The sequence below is a fragment of the Pezoporus flaviventris genome, unplaced genomic scaffold (genome assembly GCF_033815535.1).
Source record: "Pezoporus flaviventris isolate CSIRO_AGI_PZ_B2104156 unplaced genomic scaffold, CSIRO_AGI_Pfla_v1 ptg000045l, whole genome shotgun sequence".
In the NCBI taxonomy this organism is placed as follows: domain Eukaryota; kingdom Metazoa; phylum Chordata; class Aves; order Psittaciformes; family Psittacidae; genus Pezoporus; species Pezoporus flaviventris.
In genome coordinates, this window is record NW_026892593.1 from 6326809 (window position 1) to 6347009 (window position 20201).

The 20201-nt window shown below is 36.8% G+C and overlaps 1 protein-coding gene across 7 annotated transcripts in view; it reads left to right on the forward strand.

Annotated features, from left to right (window-relative positions):
- CACNA2D1 (calcium voltage-gated channel auxiliary subunit alpha2delta 1) overlaps window positions 1-17413 on the forward strand; it is a 387883-nt gene extending 370470 nt beyond the window's left edge. For 3 of the 7 annotated variants that reach the window (XM_061467295.1, XM_061467296.1, XM_061467300.1), the window contains 4 exons: window positions 983-1095; window positions 4090-4172; window positions 5492-5580; window positions 12828-17413. In XM_061467295.1, the coding sequence (XP_061323279.1) occupies window positions 983-1095; window positions 4090-4172; window positions 5492-5580; window positions 12828-12864 (322 nt within the window). In that variant the 3' untranslated portion in view covers window positions 12865-17413. Of the gene's footprint in view, window positions 1-982; window positions 1096-4089; window positions 4173-5491; window positions 5760-12827 lie in introns of those variants that run through there. The other 4 variants (XM_061467298.1, XM_061467299.1, XM_061467302.1 and 1 more) reach the window with 2 other exon arrangements.
- The last annotated feature ends 2788 nt before the right edge of the window (window positions 17414-20201 follow it).

Below are 20201 nucleotides of genomic sequence, written 5' to 3' on the forward strand. Positions count from 1 at the left end.
GGGTTTTGGTTTCTGTAAGGATTTTGGCATGGGTTTGGTTTTGGTTTTGGGGTTGTTTTTTGTTTGTTTGTGGTTTGCTTTTGTTGTTTTTTTTTTTAATCTGGAGAGTTTTCAAAAGAGTTGTTCAGTTTACTGAGAGGCTGCAGAAGCCCTTTCAGTAATATTGCAAAAATAGTGCCACGGTGTGAGAATGAATATGGAAGGACAATTTAAGCTGGTTAAAACAACCAGATACGTAAGCACAATGTAAGGTATTTAATTAACAGTTATTTTGTCCTCCTGTTGTACCCAATCAGTGGTACAATCTCTTCATCTGTGAAATTTATGAAATAATCCAATCAATTCACACCTAAGTAACAAAACTCTGCTTATATAGACTGGTAACCACCTATATTAAAAGATTTGTTTGTTGATTTATATGTATATTTGTTGGTTTATATGTATTAAAATATATTTGAATCCTCTAAAAGCAATTAACCTGACAGGTTGTCCTGACTTTACCTCTTTTTGACAGCTAAAACATATTTTATTAATGACTAAGAAATGCTAAGATTTATTTCTCTGGGATTTTTTTGAAGAGCTGCCTGCCTTTCCAGGAAATTTCTATTTTGTTTGTTTTTTGTGATTGGGGGTTTTCTCAGTGTTGTTAGGGGAGGAATCGATGCTGGACTGGTTTTATTTCTCAGTGCAGCCGCTGTTGTAGCAGTACAAAACTAGCTATTAACTCAATTAAATTCACTTTATGTTCTTTTCCATTTTTTCCACTAATAAGTCTAGCTGAAAGGGGGACCACGGAAATGTCAAAAAGATTACAAAATTTGTTATAAACGTTGCTTGCTGTTCATTAATGAGAAAGCTAAACAGTAGCAGGCAGACTGAATCTGTGGAGTTGAATTACTTCTATTCCAATACTGTGTGTCCTTCTCAAATAGGGATTTCCTTGCTTCATTTAAACATAGGCTTTTGTTGGCTTTTTTTCCAGGCTTTATCATGCAGAGAAGATTTCAAACACCAATCTAGTATTCATTATTAGTGACAGCCAACTGCTGTGCCGCTCCTGTGACCCAAAGCCACTCATGCAAGCAGAGAAGCCGGGTATCCTTTAAGATCATATTATTTAATAGTGTGGATTGATTTTTGGCAATGATATGGTGGAATATATTTGGGGAAAAAAAATGGCCCTTTTGTATACATGTTAGTAGCATGGTTGCCGTTGAAGTACTTGAAGGAGCAGATATTTGTGGATGATACCCCGAATGGCTTGCAGCAGGAGGCACTGAGGTAGGAAGCAAAGCTGTTACTCATGAGGACCTAAACAGAAATGGGCTCACAGGAATTTAATGAAGTTTCCAAAAAAGCAGATGCAAAGTCTTGGATCCAGGACACAATAATGACATGCAGCTGGACAGGCTGGGAGCAGAGTGACTAGAAACAGCTTTGCAGAAAAGGACTTGAGAATCATGATGGACAAGAAGCTGAACATCAGTGGGCACTGTGCTTTACAATAAAGAGGGCTAGTCACATCCTGAGCTATGGTAGCAAGGGTATAGTCAGCAGGCTGGGGGAATTGATCCATGCCATTTCTTCAACACTAGCGAGACCACATCTGGAATTCAGTGTACAGTTTGGGCCTCCCCACTACCACAGTTACATACTGGAGGAAATCCAGTGAAGGGCCACCAAGGTGGTTGGCATCTGGAGCATAAGACAGGCAAGGAAGCTTGTTAGGGTTTGTTCAGGTTTTAGAAAAGACAAGGGTATGTCATGTTTGTGTCAAGAAATGACAAAAAAGGGCAACACCAAGATAAGAGCATTTGGTTGTGAAAAGTTGGGATGCTGCCCTGATGCGTGGAACACTGAGGTGAAGTGATGGAGGACATTAGTGTGTGCTCAGCGCCAATGAGAACTTTTTACTTGTGGAAACTGCTTTAACCATCAAAGGCTAAAGTTTATCCAGCTGCTAGCATAGAATTTCTTCCGAGCTGGCTGGAGACATAAATGGCTTACATGCTAAGCAGAGTCCTTGCAACTGATGCATTAAAATTAAAAGCGTATGAAGGGTGGTTCTTATTTACAACCACCTCCACACCAATCTCTATGCCTTTAGCCTGTTCACTTGTTTAGATACCTGTAGGAGATGCTAATGGTAATACATAAAACCGACAAACACATATTCTAGGCCAGGATAAATCCATTTTAATTTTTCTCTGCTTAAGGATAATATGCCAGAGTTGGTAAATCAAATTATAATTTGGATTAGTATGAACAGAATATGGAAAACAATTTGTAATACCTTTGTCCATGTCAGGAAGTTAGTTTGGACAGCTTCTCCCATTCCTGAAAGAAAAGCAGATGGTAGTAGAGATGGCTGTGTTTCTTTGGCACAAGCAATGCATTCATTGCCACATGAATAAAACTAGAATTCCATCTACGCTTGGGTTGAAAAGGAAGTTACATTGGGGTGGAAGAAATGCCCATGTCATCACAGAACTGTGTAAACACAGCCCAATATTCTAATTGGCTCCAGTCCATGACAGTTTGATTAACTGTTGCCACTGTCTGAATTTATACACAGTGCTTGCTATAGGAAATTGAGCATGTTTGGTGGGAAATGGGCACATGACTTGCCTTTCCCTGTAGACCCAAAACCTTCTAGAAAGCAGTAAAAGACCCAGAGCAGCTGGGTGGGCTTATACTGACTAAATGCACTATTTCGTCTTTGTTCCCACCATGCAGTACTAAGCTATTCTCTCTTTTCTATAACTATGGTGCATTATGAAATGCAGATGTAGCATAACATCACACAAGCAGACAGAATGACCTTTGGGTGCTGTTCAGATGGTTATTATTAAACTCTGCTTCCTTCTGGCTGATACAGCTTTCCTCATACACATTGCTCTTAGAATGTTTCCGAGGTTTGACATCCCTTTCAGCTGGGCCCTGGCAGAGGAAAGAGGAGGTGAATCTGATAACACTGGGACAAAGACAGATGTAGATCTGTACAACTAAATTCCCTGTCCTCTTGCCTTCTCTTCCATTGGACGTCTCCACTCTTTGCAATGAAGCTGCTGTAGTACTCCACAGTAGTGTATGCATAGGATTGCTTCAAGTATAAGTTAGAGCTACTAAGATAAGTAAAGTCTTGGTGCTCAATTTTTTTAAAACACTCTAGATTAGCTTTAACGTATACTACCAACTGTGGAAGAAAAAACCCTTAACTTGGTGTATGGTAGTAGAAGCAGGTTTCAAAGAGAAGGCCGTTTTGCAGTATACTGCATCCATGCCTTTCAAGTTTGCTGCAGTAACTTGTGTCCCTTGTTAGCCTGTGGCAAATGTGAAGTGTAGTATTTACACTTAAATATCAGCAATTACAGATTTCAGAGACACAAGCTAAAGCACTACCTCATGTTTACAGTTAGCTAATTAATAGCGCGTCACTGGTCCCATTTCTATCCTGCTGTTCTGCTATTAGTTTGGACAGCATTTTCTTTGTCTCCTTCATCACTGAAATGCTAATGAAATCTGATTAGGTTTTCTGTCATTAACTCTCTATGCCAACATAGGATGATCTTGCCTATGATTTTTGGGGTACTAGAGATGTACACATAATTAAACCAGTAGTTCTTATAGGCCTTCATTGCAATTTTCAGCATGTATATAACATGCTTTCAAACAGGCTTCCTCATGTATCTTCGAGCACAATAACTCTGTGCTAACATATGCTATAACCAATCATCAGTATTGAAAGTCTATTACTTTATCAAATATTTTAAGTAATATTTATGCAATGTCAATAAAAGCAATACAGAAATTCTTTTAAAACCTCATGGTTTATTTTGTGTATGATTCTGGAAGTATTGGTTCTAAAAAGTCATGCAGGATGTTTATTTCTTTGAGTAAAGCAGTGTATTTTATTTATCTGGATGTTTGTTTTGGTTTTCTTTAATTTAAACAGAGAATGGTGACTATTGATGTTTATTTCAATATCTGAATTAGCATAAATCTTCTCCACAAAGTCAAAAACAGAATGTTAATCCTGTTAATGTCTGATACAGAAAAAACAGTCATGCTCCTTAACCAGAGAAACAGATGAAGGGCCAAATCCTTGTGAAATGGTCAAACAACCTAGATACAGAAAAGGTCCTGATGTCTGTTTCGATGAAGCCAAACAGGTAAAACTGAACTTGTAAGACTTTAGGACTATCTTCAAAAGCACTTGTAGAACCATTTTAGAAGAGCAGTGAAAACTATGTTTAAATATACCTTGGTGCCTGGTAACTTATCTATCACTAAACATACTGTTCACTCTAGACCATAGCCACTCTGCTTCCAAGTATCCCATGATTAACATAAAATTAACAGCTGCTTTCTTATCTGCCTTTCCTATAGCCATTGAACTTTCACACATGATTCCCACTAAAACAAAAAAAACCCAGCAAGTATAAAACGGATGGTCTCTGTACAGTGCTGTCAAAATCAGTTCTGCTATGGCTTCCACAAATAGATAATAATCCTGGCTCAGAAGTAATATTTTATACTAGTATTTCCAAATATTATTTAAAGTGTTGATAACTGTTTTAAAAAATCTCGTTTAGGATATTATTCCTCTTAAAAATTCTTCAAATACGTATTTACCTTGATTTGCATTCTCAGCAGGTATAAAAGAGCATTGGTTTACTGAAATCATCAAAACTATGCTGTTTATTATTCCCTGTATGGTATGCATCACCAAACCTTCACAGTTTTGAAGGAAAGAGATTATAACTGCCATGTGTGCTGATTATTTCGAATATATTCTGTCTTACCTCTCAAAATATTTTATGAAAATGTTGAATTCAAAATGTTCAGTATAAATTTCAAGATAAAAAGTACTGAACATGTAAGTACCTGGCATTACATAAAATAAATATTTTAAAGTGCATTTATAATGCCTTATCCCATTTCTGCAAGGGAAAGATTGACCAAATCTAGTGCACTTAGTTGGATATAACTGCTTTATACCAATGCAAGGGGTTTTTTTTCAATATATTCTCTGCTTTTCTTTTCTGAGGCACATTTGCTGCAATGTCACTAATGTTACAAAAGTCCAGACAGCTGCTAATCAGTGCATTTTTCTTCAAATAACTAAATTTTACTTTAAAAAGGAAATCTTACTGGCCAGCAAAGTTTAAACAAAGTTGAAAAACCATCCAAAAACTATCTGGCCACTGTAAGTGTCATCCAAACCTTCCTGATAGGATTATGTGTGAAAGTACAACTCTTGCTCACTAGCTTGATGTGCTAATCAGTGTGTAAGTCATGTGTTCCGTAAGAGTGGATTGTTTTGGTTAAGTTTATTTGCAAAATTTGCTGTCAATCTCTTGCTCTTGGGTGGATGCTTTCACATTAACTCTGCTAACTGCAGCAATCTGCATGATATCTCATCTTGTGTGTCTTTTTTTCTGTGTTTTCTTTCCTTTCCTCTACTTGCTACTTTGCCCGTTATTAATAGGATCAGCCTATATGCACAACGAGTCGTGCCTCTGCCATGACGTCCGCTCCTATCTTCATTTTTCTGCAAGTTTTCATGTGGTGTGGATGGTCAGTTCCTTTCTCTAATTTTTTGTTTTGTTCTTGGCTTAAAAAATTAGCAGACTTTTTTACTTACTAAACATAACGAAAGAAAACAGAATGAAGCAAGTCCCAAAAGCAGCAATCCGGAGCAAATTACTGTTGCAATGTTAAGGGAAATTAAATATGAAAAAACCTTATCTGGAGCCTCATAAATCTGAATTACACAACACAAGGGCCTCTCCCATAGCAAATACAAAGACGTGGGAACCTGTTTGGTCAACCCTGAGACAGCACATTTACCGAGTCAGTGTCATTCCCTTAAGAATGTCTTTCCCTGTCCCTATTAAAATGAACAGAAGAAAGTTTTCTACACAAAGGTACAAAGTAATGAGGAGAGATTATACCTGCAAAAATAAAGCTGTCTGTAGGGATAGCAAGAATGAGGAAGCTTTGCTAATGATAAAGGAGTTTTCACTGCATTCACATTAATACAAATGTTAATGTTGGAAGGTAACAGTGAATATCAACTTGCTTAAACTGTGAGTTCATAAAATTATATTTTTACTTCCTATATTTTTGCAACTTGAACATACTCATTGCCTAATTGCAGCAAGTTTTTTCTTCTAATGAAATACACAGGTACCTGAAGTCCAGGTTACTGACCTATTGCAGACTCTGGAGCTCATAACAAAAGCCTTGGCATTTTAGACTGTGCTTCATTTAATGGTGTGAGGGTGCGCATTGCTGTGCTAGTGATATGTATTCAGGGAACTGCTGATCTAAAGGGAACAAAATTCATGACCTTTCACTTTATGCTGGAGGGGTTTCTGACCAATATTATTACTCAGAAAACCACTAGAGGGAGATACTAACATACCTATCAAAGTAAAGCAACTGGGAAGCAGAAATGGAAACAGGTAATTTATCAGAGTTAGGGTGGTAAAATATTTAAAATTGTAACAATTTAGAGCACTCATTTTCTCAATAATTTATATTATCTTTATACTTCGGGGAAGGTTCAATGAATAGCACTCAAACATCAGTGGAAAAAAGCTTCAAGTTGTGTTTAACAGCTGTATTTGAGTAATTTTGGAGTTTCCTATCCTGTATTTAAATGATGTAATTTCTAGCACACTTAGAAACTTGCACAACTATGGCTGAAGGTTTTAGAAAGGGTCAAAGTCCCTTCCCCCAAGACTGGTATTTCACATTAAAATCTGGAAGATTAACATCTCATATTCTTACTCATGCAGTTTGCTCTGTAAGTAACCTTGTTTTAATTAAAAAGCTACTGTCCAATGTACATAAAGCAGCAGAGACTCACCTTGAGCTGAATTCTTTATGCCCAAAATAAATGGTATTTCTTCTCAACCAAAATACTGGGAAACCCACAAAATATAATTTTAGTTGATAGATCTTTGGCAGCAGAATGTTATAAAGGTAGTTCTGTTCATTCCTTTTTTAATAATTTTGTGATTTTTGAAATATATTTTCACTGTACATTAATCTATGTAGTTTTATTAAAATCACTGAAGCCAACACAGATAGAAACTAGCTGATCAGGTTCAATAATGGCAGCTGGTTTGGTTTTTTTTTCGTCAAGGGTAACAAAGTAGTCTTTACCACCACCTTGAATGGCTTGCTCTTACTTTGTACATGCACTCTTTTTGTTTGCCGTGCCTGATAATAAGAACTCTACAAGTCTTTAGCCCTTTCTGGGAATGTCTTATTGCCATCAGCTCCCAGGGATGTCAGACAGAGGTTTGAGGGTGATTAGCAGCCCAGACAACTGTGTACATCTTTATGGGATTGGTTGTATCCCTGATCTACATGTGGGTGGCTGTACAGCTTTGACAGCTTTGCATTGTATTCCAACCAAAGGAGGGTAATGTATACTTATGAAAGACCATGCATTGGAACTTAAAATGGCTCTTGAGTAAAAGCAAAGGTCTGCTCCATGCAATATGAAGCATTTAAAATATATGCTTATAAAAGGTATAACTTTGAAGTAACCAGTTATGTCAAAGGCCAGATCAGAAGCTTTTTTGGCAGATATTGTTGCTTTATCCTTTGATTAAGGTTTCAAGACAAAGTTTTAGGACATTAAATAGTTACAGTGTGCTTCTAAAGGAGTAACAAGTATTTTTATAGACTTAAACCTGTATGTATATACATGTATGTGTGTATATATATGTTTGCATGTGTGTCTAAGACTTTGGACTGGCAGTGCTTTCAAGGAAATGTTGGTATATATCAATGAATAGTGGGTTTGATACTTAACAGTGAATATATGGTTTTACAAAAGCATTCATTTCCTTTCTGCACTTGCTGAATAATTTTCACAGTGTGATGGTGTAAAATAACCCTCTTTGGAGTTATCACAGTAAGGTATGACACGAAGGAGATGACATTTGGATTTGATGCTTCTATACCTCAATCATGCAAGAAAACTTGACATGTGAATTATTAATGCAAGAAATTTCTGATACACTTCTGATGAAATTAAACTGGCTAAAAAAGATTCTTTCCAATTTCTTTTATTTCTGTCTTCAAAGGGAAATAATATACTGAATATTATTTAGAAGACAACAAGAAAAGGACAACCCCAACTGATCTATTGGTTATTCAGGTTTTCTGTGTGACTAATGTAGTAGTGACTAATGCAATGAGCTGGACAATTTCAATAAAACTGCTTAAAAAAGTTCAGTGTCTAATTGCACTGTATGAGGTAGAGATAAGACAAAGATAAACTAAACTGATGCTGTGTAATCTGTTAAGAGATTTTATGAGAAACCTCAATAATAACAATTACAGGAAACAGAAGTTTTCTTAAATCTCAGGTAGAGTGGAAGTGTTTTCAAAGATGACATTTTGAAGACCATTCAAAACTGACATTTTCCTCAATCTGAGTGTGAAGAGTTACCAAGTCAGAACAGGTATCAATCCGAGTTAATGATGGGATCACATTTCTTGTAATTTTCACAACAGTTGAAGCACACGAGAAAATGACAATGTGCAATGCTGGGGAGAAAAAAGTAGTTTAGATAGGATTTACTGTACCTTCTTTGCCACTACTATTTTCGTCTTGGCTTAGGATACAAAGGAATAACTGGTTCCAGAGAGAATATTTAGAAATTGTTCTTGGCAGAACTGCTGGTTTACCATGGTAAATTGGTAAAACCTCAGAAATTCAGTTACTTTGATCATTAGTTTAAAATCTCACCAACCTTCAAATATGTGTATAAACCTTGTATACTTTTGTCCAGTAGAAATTTAACTGTCATTCATAAGAAGCTGCCTTCCCTGCATGAGGCTTCCAAGACATTCTCCAGTGTTGTGATGTTGTGAATCCTTTAAAAACTGCTCTGTGTAGTCTCAGGGAGAGAGCAAAAGATATTAAGATACTTATTTTTAGACCAATGAGAATATTACGTAGTATAACTGTTGAATGTAAAAGCAGTGGCCATAAATTGTCATATAGTTAAAAAAACCCTCACAACGAAAGAAAACCTCTCAAGAAGTGAATAGAAATGGGCAACAGAATGGATTTATTTTTTTTAAATACATTTAGTGGTAGGATTAATGAATGTATTTTTCCCAATATTTGGTATAATGCAGAGTGACATGAAAGCTGAGTACTGTATAATTATATATGTGGAGGTCCATCTACTCTGTATTTATCCTGGGTGCTGTTTCCACTATAATGATATTTTTCCCTTCATATTATGCACAAATTTAAGACCTTCAATTTACTTCTTTCTTACCATCCAGCCATTTCCCCTGTGTTGGAAAATTTTAAACCTTGTGCTTTTCTTTAGACTGTTTCTTCAAAGATGACTCTTCTAAGTAATTTCAGTGATAAGAATCATAAATACCAATAGGTAATAGAGTACTGTTCATTGAATTCATGTTAGAAGAAACTATTACTGATAATTCTGCTTCTGATGGTACTGTGTGGAAGAAACAGCAGCATTATTTTTAGTTGCTTTGAATAGAACTAAAACTACAGGACAAGACACAATGCAGATGCGAAAAAGTGACAGAGCCAAATTAAATAAACCAGAAAGTTCAGTGCATCTTCAAATGTTAGCATCCTACTCCAAATCTGGTGCAGCAGAGTTCATTTATGACTTACTTTTGACCGTAAACCTTAGGAATTTTGGACTTGCAGAGTGGACTCAGCTAAAAAAAAAAAAATAAAAGCCTAAGCCAAAATTATAGAACTAAGTTACAAAGCTAATAGATCACAGAGACATGTCTGGAAATGGCTACTATTCATAATGAGTGGCAGCTAACATGAGCTGTTTGCTTTAGGAGAGAATGAAATTACTATGTTTTTTTTCTGCCTTTTTTTTTTCTTTTTTATTTCCCTGAAGAACTTGAATGCAGGATTTTGTTTTGTTTTGGCTTGGTTTGATTTGGTCTGGGAGGGAGTTGTGTTTTTTCTTTACATCCAAGTTTCTAAAAGAGACTGTTGGTGAATGCTTTATTTTCTGCTGACTTACTGAGTCTAATTTGACTGCTGTATCTGATTTCCATGTATTTACTCCAAACTGATTCCGATTCCTATCACCTGTCCACCTTAAGGAGAATACATTGTGTGTAGTGGGAATCTCATTAAGGTCCTTGCCCCTTAAAACTGACACAGAGAACTCACTGAAGTCCTTTGCTATGCTCTGTGATTCCCAAGTTCCCTCTTTACACCTCTGTTACCAAGCAGTTGCCCTAACTCCATATTTGGCTTCATGCTTTTGATTTATTTGAAACTTTCCATTATCATTTTCAGCATATTTTGCAGGGAGGTCATAAAAAAAATCTTTATCAGCATTCTTAATTTCCTGTTTATATCTAATCATCCATTTTCATGTGCTCTCCCATTCTTGTCCATTTGAGTAAACTTATTTTCTTAAATACTGACCTTTTCCCTATGATTGTACTTAATTTCCCTACTGATTCATGCAGGGGTGTTTCTTTAGGTTGCTGTGTTTCGTTTATTTTGGGGGGTGTAATTTGTTGGTGGCTGGATTTTGGGAGGGAGGAGGGTGGTGAGGGTTGGGTGGTTAATTGTTCTAATTTTGGCATTCATTTTACCTGGATTTTTAAAATGATATTCCTAAATATCCTTCTGGACCTCTTGAGGTACTTGCTTTTTGAGATGATGCTTCTATTGCTTTTTTTTTCTGCTTTCTGCTTTTTGTTGGTTAAAGTGGGTTTTTTTCTGTTTTCTTGAGTGTGTTTGTTGTTTTGGTTTGGGGGGTCTTTTAACTGCTTTTGGTAATTTTCACCTAGTTCCCTTTTTTGAAATTGGTATCTTTTAGCTTGGATTTGTTTGGTCTGGTCTCTCACATATCAAAGTAAATCCTATTGCATTGTGACCTACTAGAGCTATACAGAGCAGCTGTCTACTAGTGATTTTGAAGAGGGCCCCATACACCAGCAAAGATTCAAATGCTGTTTATTCCAAAAGACAGTCATTTATCATATCCAAAAATATGATCTCTACATCTCTTTTTGATAAATCATCGATCCAGTTTATACATGGCTTTTCTAATCTCACATAACATTTCATAAATGATATTGTCACTTTGACAGGGTGCTCAGCAGTGCAATTCTAGTATTAAATTTTGGTTATTAAACTCTGATACTTCTTACCCTTACACAGATTCCATGACACTTTCCTTTTCCTATAATACTTTTATGCTATGACACTTTGTATTATCCTTTAATACTTTACATGCTTGGGCTGTATGTCCTATGCTGCCAGTCTTACAGATTTGGTAGCCTGGCAATGCTCTGTGCTACTGATTAATTTCCTTCCAATAGTAGCTCTGTGCTACTGATTAATTTTTGATATGTGTATTCTATTGGGATGGTTCATTAATAACTTGTCTTCATTCCCCCATCTTATGTTCCTAGCATTAGTGTAGAAGCACTAGAAAGTTTTGCTTAAGGATGTGCCAATAAATTAAAGGTGTTTTACTGACCCTTCCATATTTATGCTGTTTGTACTTTTTATCCCTAACCCCCACACCCTCTTCTGAGACACGCTGAGTATTAGTTACATGTGCCTCAGTGGCATGTCAGTCTGACTCAGGGGCTGTTCATGTCCATTGGCTCTCCTCTGCTTTAATTTCTAAAGCCTTTTTAATGTGTGTGCAAACAGGTGGGCTCTGTTATTGTTAAGGTGCAGTCTGTCCTTCCCTGCGCATGTTCCTTCTGTTCAAGAAGTTTTCCCAGTTCTTACTGTAAAGTCCCTTACCACTTACACTGTTTGTCTTGCCGTTGGAGTCTCGAGATCCCTTGGAAAATGGAAAGTGTCTGTTTATATTGTGGGTACAGAACACAATGAAAACAAGAGGAACACCAGGTATTTTCAGCCTTCAGATCTACCTGTGCAGGGAATTGCTGGAACATTGTCCTGGTGTTCTAGGCAGCTAGAAACAAGAAAGTGTGAAGAGTTACTAAGTCAGAACAGGTATCAAACCTATTTCAGCCAGACTAATGAGTAACTCCACAATGTGAAAGATACTATGAATTATAGGCAGAGTGGGACTCGCCAACAGCAATTAATAGTAAAAAGGAATGGGGAAAAGAGGTGTGATTGCTGTGTGGTATAATGAATAGTTAGGTCCACTGATGCATGACAGAGTGGTGCAGCTCAGAGCAAGTCCTCAAGACGGAGAGTGTCTTGTCCAGGGACTGCATCAAATGTGTACAAAAAGCCAACAGAAAATTTGTTTCTTGTGCTTAAATACAGCATCAGAGACAGAGAAAGGATTTTCATTCTGTATGCTCATATCTCCACTGCATATTCATCTTAATGTGTGACCATGTTGATGAAACAGACATGAACATATTCTGGTATTCACTTTCTAATTCTTAAAAGATATCTGTTTTTCCATCTTTCCTCACAATAAAGTGATACTCAAAATCTCCAAACTGATGTAATTTTCAGGAATATAGGTGTGGCTTATTGGGCCCAGCTGGCATATCCTATAGCATTTCTTGTTTGATTGTATCCCATCTAGTTCATAAGTGACTGCAGTAAGCCTTGTAGGTATTTAGTCCTCCCATGTAGCATTGCCACTCTCAGTATAAAAAATCAGCCAAACTTACAGGAATTATTTTGGTGTTATTTTAGGCAAAATAATATGTATAAGACCAAAAAGATGCCTCAGGAATAGTTCAGAATGTTGAAGGCTAAAGCGTAGATTACTTCTCAGGAAATTTAATCATAATTAATTTTAAATGATTTCTTCTTTTCTTGTCAACAGGAAGATTCAGCTGACTGCGGTGGTGCCTCTGGTCTGAGTCCATCACTGTGGTCTATGGTAGGAATTCAGTTGGTCCTGCTTTGGCTGTTATCTGGCAGCAGACACTACCAGTTATGACCTTGCTAAACCAAAACCTGCATAACTTAATCAAGACCCTGCCAAAACGATAGCCTCAGTTTCATTTTAAAAGGGTCAGCTATTCAGACAGCAGCAGAACAGCAGTGCTTGTGTCTGGTTATCACTCGGTGTGAAACTCATAAAGGCACCCACGGTGGCTGCATGTTGGAGTGTCAGATCCTTAAACGTGTGTGAATGCTGCACCATCTATGCCATCTAAACAGAATTCTGTATGTGCTCCATTGGGGAATCTAAGATTATTTTTTCCTTTTGTTTGTTTGTTGTTGTAATCTTGATGACTTCATGTAAAAGGGCTCCCCTGACAATAGCTTATGTATATGACTTTTATTTCTTTTAAGCTTTGGATATCTTGAAGATTTATATTCTTTTACATAAACAGTTATTAAAAAAAAAAAAAGAAAAAGAAAAAAGAAAACCTACTCCCCAATCTGCACTACTAGCACCATGATGGCTGCTTTGAGCATCAGTTTTGTCCAAACTAGCTGAGTAAAATGAAAATATTGGCTAGTCATCAGAAGGTCAGCATGATTTCAACACTTGGTGATGAGTGGGTTATTCTTCTGAATGAATCATGTAGCCAGCTAAGGTAGGCTGATAAATTGTTAGTTTGAAGGAAGGAAGGAAGGAGGGAAACTTCTGGTTTTAAAAATATAAAGGTGCTTGAGAGTTTAACTAAAAAGTGATTCTTATCTTAAACTTGATGTCATCCTCTGTCGGAAAAAAATTAATTTCAGTGTAATGTTCACCTCCTTTTCACGATACAGTGATGCATAAAGCTAGTAGAATTCTTCAAAGGCTCAAAGAAAAATGCTTGTGAATAAAAACTGTCTTTGTGATATTTGAACATTGGTTTCCAAGGGTATTTTGCATGATGATGATGCTATGTTATTGTTTTTCAGTTTGTTTTCTTTGATGGTAGAGTTTAGTCCATTGAAAAGGTAAATGAGTGATTCTGTTATTGTGTGAGAAACTGAACATTGCAATGTGTTGCAATCAGATCATTAAATTATAAAACAGAGCTCTGAATATACTGTGTAATGAAAAAGCTGAGAAAATAGGGTAAATTTAGCTATCGTAACAAAAGGGTTGAGTTGGATATTTTACAGATTAGTGATCTCACATGAAAATCTGTGTACAGATATTTTAAGTATATAAAAATCAGATTTAACACATTTATTTTTGGAAGTATGTGTTCTCTAAGGTTCATATCAGGTTCCCCCTTTGTTTCCTTCATATAAATACCCTCATAATATTAAAACTTCTGCTGTTGCTATTTACTATTGAAAATGGCATATTTAACAGCAAAATGCCCTGGTTTCTGAGATTAGAAAAAAACAAATGGGGAGCCTTGAATCTATATGTATGCACATTGATACTTGATTGTGAATAATACTTTTAGAAGTTGTTTTTATACAACCTCATTGGTGATACAGATTGGTGCAGTAAATTACAATATTACAGTGTAGCATAGTGTTGATGCAAAATATGATTTGCGCTTTTTTTCCTAGTTTTCAGAACTAAACAGTATTGCAAGACAGCTAAACCAATGAATGTGTAACTCTGCTGGTATTGTACAATTCTGCTAACAACTGCAATATGCAAATATTAACATGGCACAATACACTAGCTCTTTAAAAAAATAAGCTGCAAAGCATTGGTATGTATATGCTGGCAATTGATCGATATAATTTTAATCATGCCAAAAGCTTAAGGAAATAATTGGGCATGCGTTAGTATCCTATGAAAACCGAAGAAGCTACTGGAAGCCATGGTATGGCTTTAAAGATCAGATGTCTACTGTAGTGGTACCCATGGCTGGTTTGTTCTTTTTCTCACATATCTTGGCTCCAGCTGTGTATTTTCTTATGTGTGAAATACAGCAAGTGAAAAAGTAAAACCTGACCTTTTGTCCAGCAAACAGATTTAGCTTTTAAAGAAAAAGTATCTCTGGTAAAGTTATGGGGTTAAAAGGACAATTAATTGTGTTGGATGACTTAAGGTCCTCCTCAGGGAAGGTGAGCTAATTTTGATAATATGGATAATAATAACAATAATCTTGGAGCTCTTCATTCCAGTTCTGTAACTGCATTTCTCTTCACCCTATCACTGGTCACCGTCTCATAAACAGTTAATTTCAGTCTTTGTAATTCTGAGACTGCATCCTGTATTTTTCCTTAACATGGTCAATAAAAATTTTATGGGAGGAACAAATTTTGTAGCATTAGGCCAATGCTTACTACACTCATTGAATTTACTCTAAGATTACTTAAAATATACATTAGCTTGCATTTTGCTCTGTTAATTTCTTGAGAGGTTGTCAGTATGTTGTCCTCTATAGTCTTCACTTAGCTTCCCAAGAGCATGGAAAATTTATGTTAATTAACACTTTGTAACAAATTGTTTACATTGGCAGGCTGTATTTTGAGTTACTTAATATTTGATTAGAGCATATAGGTAGAAAGGTGGCAAAAATCTGTTCTGCCACAGAACATGACTGTGGCTTTTTCTCTCATCCAACTTCCCTTAGACTGCTCAAATACAAAAGGAGGGAGAAGCTCGTGCCATGCAGATCCATCAGCCTTCTTGGGTTATCCAGAGAGGGAAATGTCCTTTGCTCCTCTCCTCTGTCCCTTTGTATGACCTGAGGAAACATGTTTCTGTATGAGCACGTAGCTTTCCATTATACCCATCTGATAGAAAAATCAGGATCTGGCCCTCGCAGGAGGGCTTAGTATATTCCTCACATAATTCAATTCTTTAAAAAGGGGAAATAAGACGTTTTGGCTTCTTTCTGCAGAAAGTAATCTATATTTTGATTATATCCAAGTGAGGGTCAAGATTCTTTATAGTGCACTACCTAGATATCTGCAAATTACAAAACACAGATGGAAAATACAATGTGAACTCTAGCTATCTCAGTCTGTTAGAAATAAGTTGCATGAACAAATACATATCCTCATGCAGAAAAGTATTCTTACTCTCGCATAATGCATAATAGTCATCTCTTGTCTATGAGAGAAGAAATTTGATCCAAGGCTTTAAATTGAGATGTTTTCAAGTCACAATATGTTGTAAAAAAGGGGCTTTTTGTTTTAAAGCCAGATAAAAAGATCTGTTGATCTTTGCTTGGATCCTTTAAATAGTACTAAGGGAACTGTTGGGACTGTTTCAGTTCAGAAGTCATGCAGCCTATTGTATGTCTGACAAATAACCACCACTAAAGTTTTTACAGCATGGTACTTTGCAAAACATGATCTGAGGATTTAACATGAAAGGTTTCTTTGTAGTTTTTCATTTAAACAACCAGCATTACTGCCAAAACACTGATTGTGGTCCATATTTGTAATAGGTTTTTAACATGACACAGCAGGTTTGAGTGACAAGATTTTTAGGTCCTGTACCTTTAAGATTTTAGTATGATCTTTTTCATGTTTCTAATGCTTGAGGCTTTACTGCTTGACTTGACAAAAAACAGTGTTGCTGCCATTTGTAAGTTTTCCTAGACTATTCCTTTTACTAACTTAAAAACTGGCCTTACTGGGTTCAAATAGGCAGTATCCCTTTTAAGTGACCTTTGCAACCCAAGTGTTACTTGCTGTGGTTCAGTATCACTGAAGAGACATTAAGACCTTTTGTTCCCATTAACACTTAAGCTCAGAAAATGTTCTTAGTTTGTCTTAATTTCAAAACACCACCTCAGTCCCAGTGGTCCTAAAAATTCGGTTGCTAGCACACTGGTTATTAAGAAGTACATTAATGCCTACAAGGCACTGCAACACACTTGGGTGTTTTGGGAATGTAAACTGAAGGTGAAATCTTAATAACTCCTTCCTTAGGATAAATTTTACCCTTGTTCCATCAGACATCCGCGCCTTTAACAAAGGCCAGATTTATTATGATTTTTTTCATACCACAATGTTAATATTGTTAATACTCATTGTAAACTATTGTACAAAGATTAAAACAAAGTGTCTGAAAGCAATTCAAGAGTTTTGAAAAGTTAGCCTCACCCTCTTCCCAGCTACTTGCATCTGTCCTGTTTATGGTTTAAAAGAAAAACATCATCATGAAGAAATAATTTCACTGAGGCTAAAGGGATACTGTCTTGTTCAGATGCCATGAATTGTGATTGTGATCTGAAAAAGCTGTCTTCTCTTCTTGTGTTGTATGGAATGTCTGCATCATGCTTTCTGGGATATTTTTATTGAAATGCTCCATCTGCATTTCTGCAAAAAGAGACTTGGTTGCTCTCCCACGGCAGTCAGGTCTTTCTCCCTTTTCTTGTGTTCTCTTGACACTTTTGTGGAACTTGACAAGCCTGGAAAAACTGATTTTTTTGTAAAAATTTGTACAATAATGTTATAAAAAGTTTATAATCCTAGAACTGTTGTGTTAATTCTTGTGCAAAAACAGTATATTCAGAATAAAAGTTTATCATTTAAAATCAACAGCTTTGATTGTTCACTCTGCATAATACAAACATGTAAATAAGGGCCTATATAATTTGCTCTATAATACTTCTGAGTGTGCTATAAATTTGCACCCAAGTGTCTGAAAGAGAATTACTTTTCAGCATGGAGACAGTGACTTAACACAGTTCTTGTTTGGGGTGCAAAGGAGGGTGTGCAGCAAGCCCTCATTTTTACTTCATTTGTGGCCATGAAAAGTTAAAAAAAATGGGAAAAAAAAAAAAACAAAAACTGAGAGTCTGTTCAGCACTGAGTAAAAGAAGAGTCTGCAAAGCATCTGTGGCCCTGTTGTTCTGCAACAATTGCTTTTGGAAGGATTGTAATTTACTAACTTGTAAACACTGATGAAGTCCAAGGGTTCATCCACATGGAGACACAGAATAAAATCAGATGGCTCAGATACAGAGGTGGGTGCTGCACAAGTTGTTGCCCCACCTCTGAACAAAGATTGCTGTGTGATTTATGAAACCGCTTTGTTGCTGCTGCCATTCTCAGCTAAGCATTAAACTCAGTGGATCTATGTACCTTAATAAACAGCCTTGGGGTGTTCGGGAGTTGCTTCATTGGGTTTTCAGGCTTACTGCAGTGGTGCTGGCAGCCTCCATCAGAAGGGCAGGGCAGATAGCTGCAAGTTTTAGGAGCCTGATTTTAATCCTTGACTGCCATTGTGTCAAAGCCCAACAGAGTGGCAGGAGCAGATTACTGCTGGATTTACTGAATCCCTGAGGAGTCAGATAAGAGAGTAAGAAATCAAATACAGATTCTAATGCTGCAAAGTAACAGGTTTCCCATGTGGAAATGCTGCAAGGCCCTGCATGACACTGAATACCGACATCCAGAGATCACCAGCCCCAACTAGATTAAACATCACTGCCTAACTACATGATTACGTCCACACGCTGAACTCATTGTACCATGTTGTCTGTATGCTGATTGCCATTGAGATGTAGAAATAAATAAAACCCAAAAATCCCTTCCTGGTACACTTTAATTTCTGTATTACAATACACAAATCACTAAGTACCAGGAGTTGACAGTCTCAGAAGGCACAGGGTTTCTTCCCCTATGTCTGGAACATACAAGCATCTTTGACTTCATCAGTTTGATTTGGGAATGGCTGCATTGCAGTGAGATATTCTGTACTAGTCCTGGTGCAAATCAAGCCAGAATACACTTGGCCTGTCATACCCTATTATTTTAAGAGATGACTTCACATTGTCCAGTGCAGCTCTCTTGCTGCTAGCCATCCATGAAAATCAAGATGTTATATAACACTGATGCTGTAAAACCCCTTCACCATCATATCTATTAGTCCAGTGCTCCCTGTAATGCTTGACTGAATAAAATGCATGTCCTTCGTGGTACAGCATTTCCCCTGCCTGTTGCATAAGACTTTGAAAGGAATGTCTCCATTTCCAACAGGCTTTTGGGAGCCCAGAGCATATATGGGAGGAGGGAAGGAAAATGAGACTTTTTGAGGAGAATGATTTTAACTAAATTCTAACTGTATTTCCTCTAAATGTTTGATATGTATACAGAACAGAACTACAAACCTTTCAGTAAAGTCTTTCCTTTTAACAGAACACCGACAACTGTTTCTTTTTGGGTTTTCTTTGGATCCCACAAGCATTTTCTTGACCATCAGTGTACATCCCGTGTTTTGTAGAACAGATATTTGAACATGGTAGCCAGTGTTTCTCTTGGGAAAATAGTAAACATGTTTGTGATTTATCTCACCTAACTGTAGTTGCTGACAATCAGTCATGAGTTCACTCTGCAGTGAAGAAAGAGAGTTCAGGAGCTTGCTCCATGGGCTGCTGGTCCTGCCCAGGCTTTGACCATCTGCCTTAATGACCAGAAGGTGGATTCTTAAGAAAGAATTATCACATTAAGTAAAAGCTGCATCTGCTACTTAATACATTACTTTCATGTTTAGTTTTTCATAGCTTCTTATTGCTGCTGGTTTCTGACATCTGTTTTGAGACGAGAAATATGAAGTACAGGACTTCAGTGGTATTCACTCTTCCTTTTCAGAGATTATTTCAATTATTTTTTCAGTCACTGAATTAATTATTTCACAAACAAAATGTGTGGAATCGGGAATGGAAGCTATCTCAGAATTTCCATTTTAACTTGGCTGCTTTAACCCAGACTCTTTTTGCAACCCAGACTCTTGTGATCTCAGCTTCCATTCTGTGGCTTGATTATTTAAAAATCCATTTTTGGAGCATTGTAACACACACACACACACACACTACGGAAAGGGTAATTAGCCTGCTTCAAACATTGACTAATAGTAGCATGTTTTGGTCTGTGTGGTTAACATGTATTATTCCTGTAAACTACTTTGAGAGTCCAAACAATTAATATTCACTATGGTGAGGGTTAGTCAGTTTGCCGTATAAGCTCTTACATCTTCAGGAATCAATTAGCTCTAAAAGAAAATTGCAGGCAACCGTGATTCATCATTTCCTGGAAACATACTGTAATACCTAATTTCAAATGGCCAGGGAATTTGGAGCATTCTCCTGTCCTTCTTACCTGTAGCCTGCACAAAGAATAAAAAACTCCATATAATGGCAGGGTTTCCTTTTGACATCTTTTCGGAATTTCAGCATGAGAAATAAGAGGCATAAGGATTTTGAGAACCTGGGGCTAAATCCTTTGCAGTGGGATTCAGAGGTGAGCACTGGGTGTCTGTGTTCCTAGGCTGATCAGTGGAGATCCATGCAATATATTCAGTGGAGGAGGGAGAATTATTCAGATG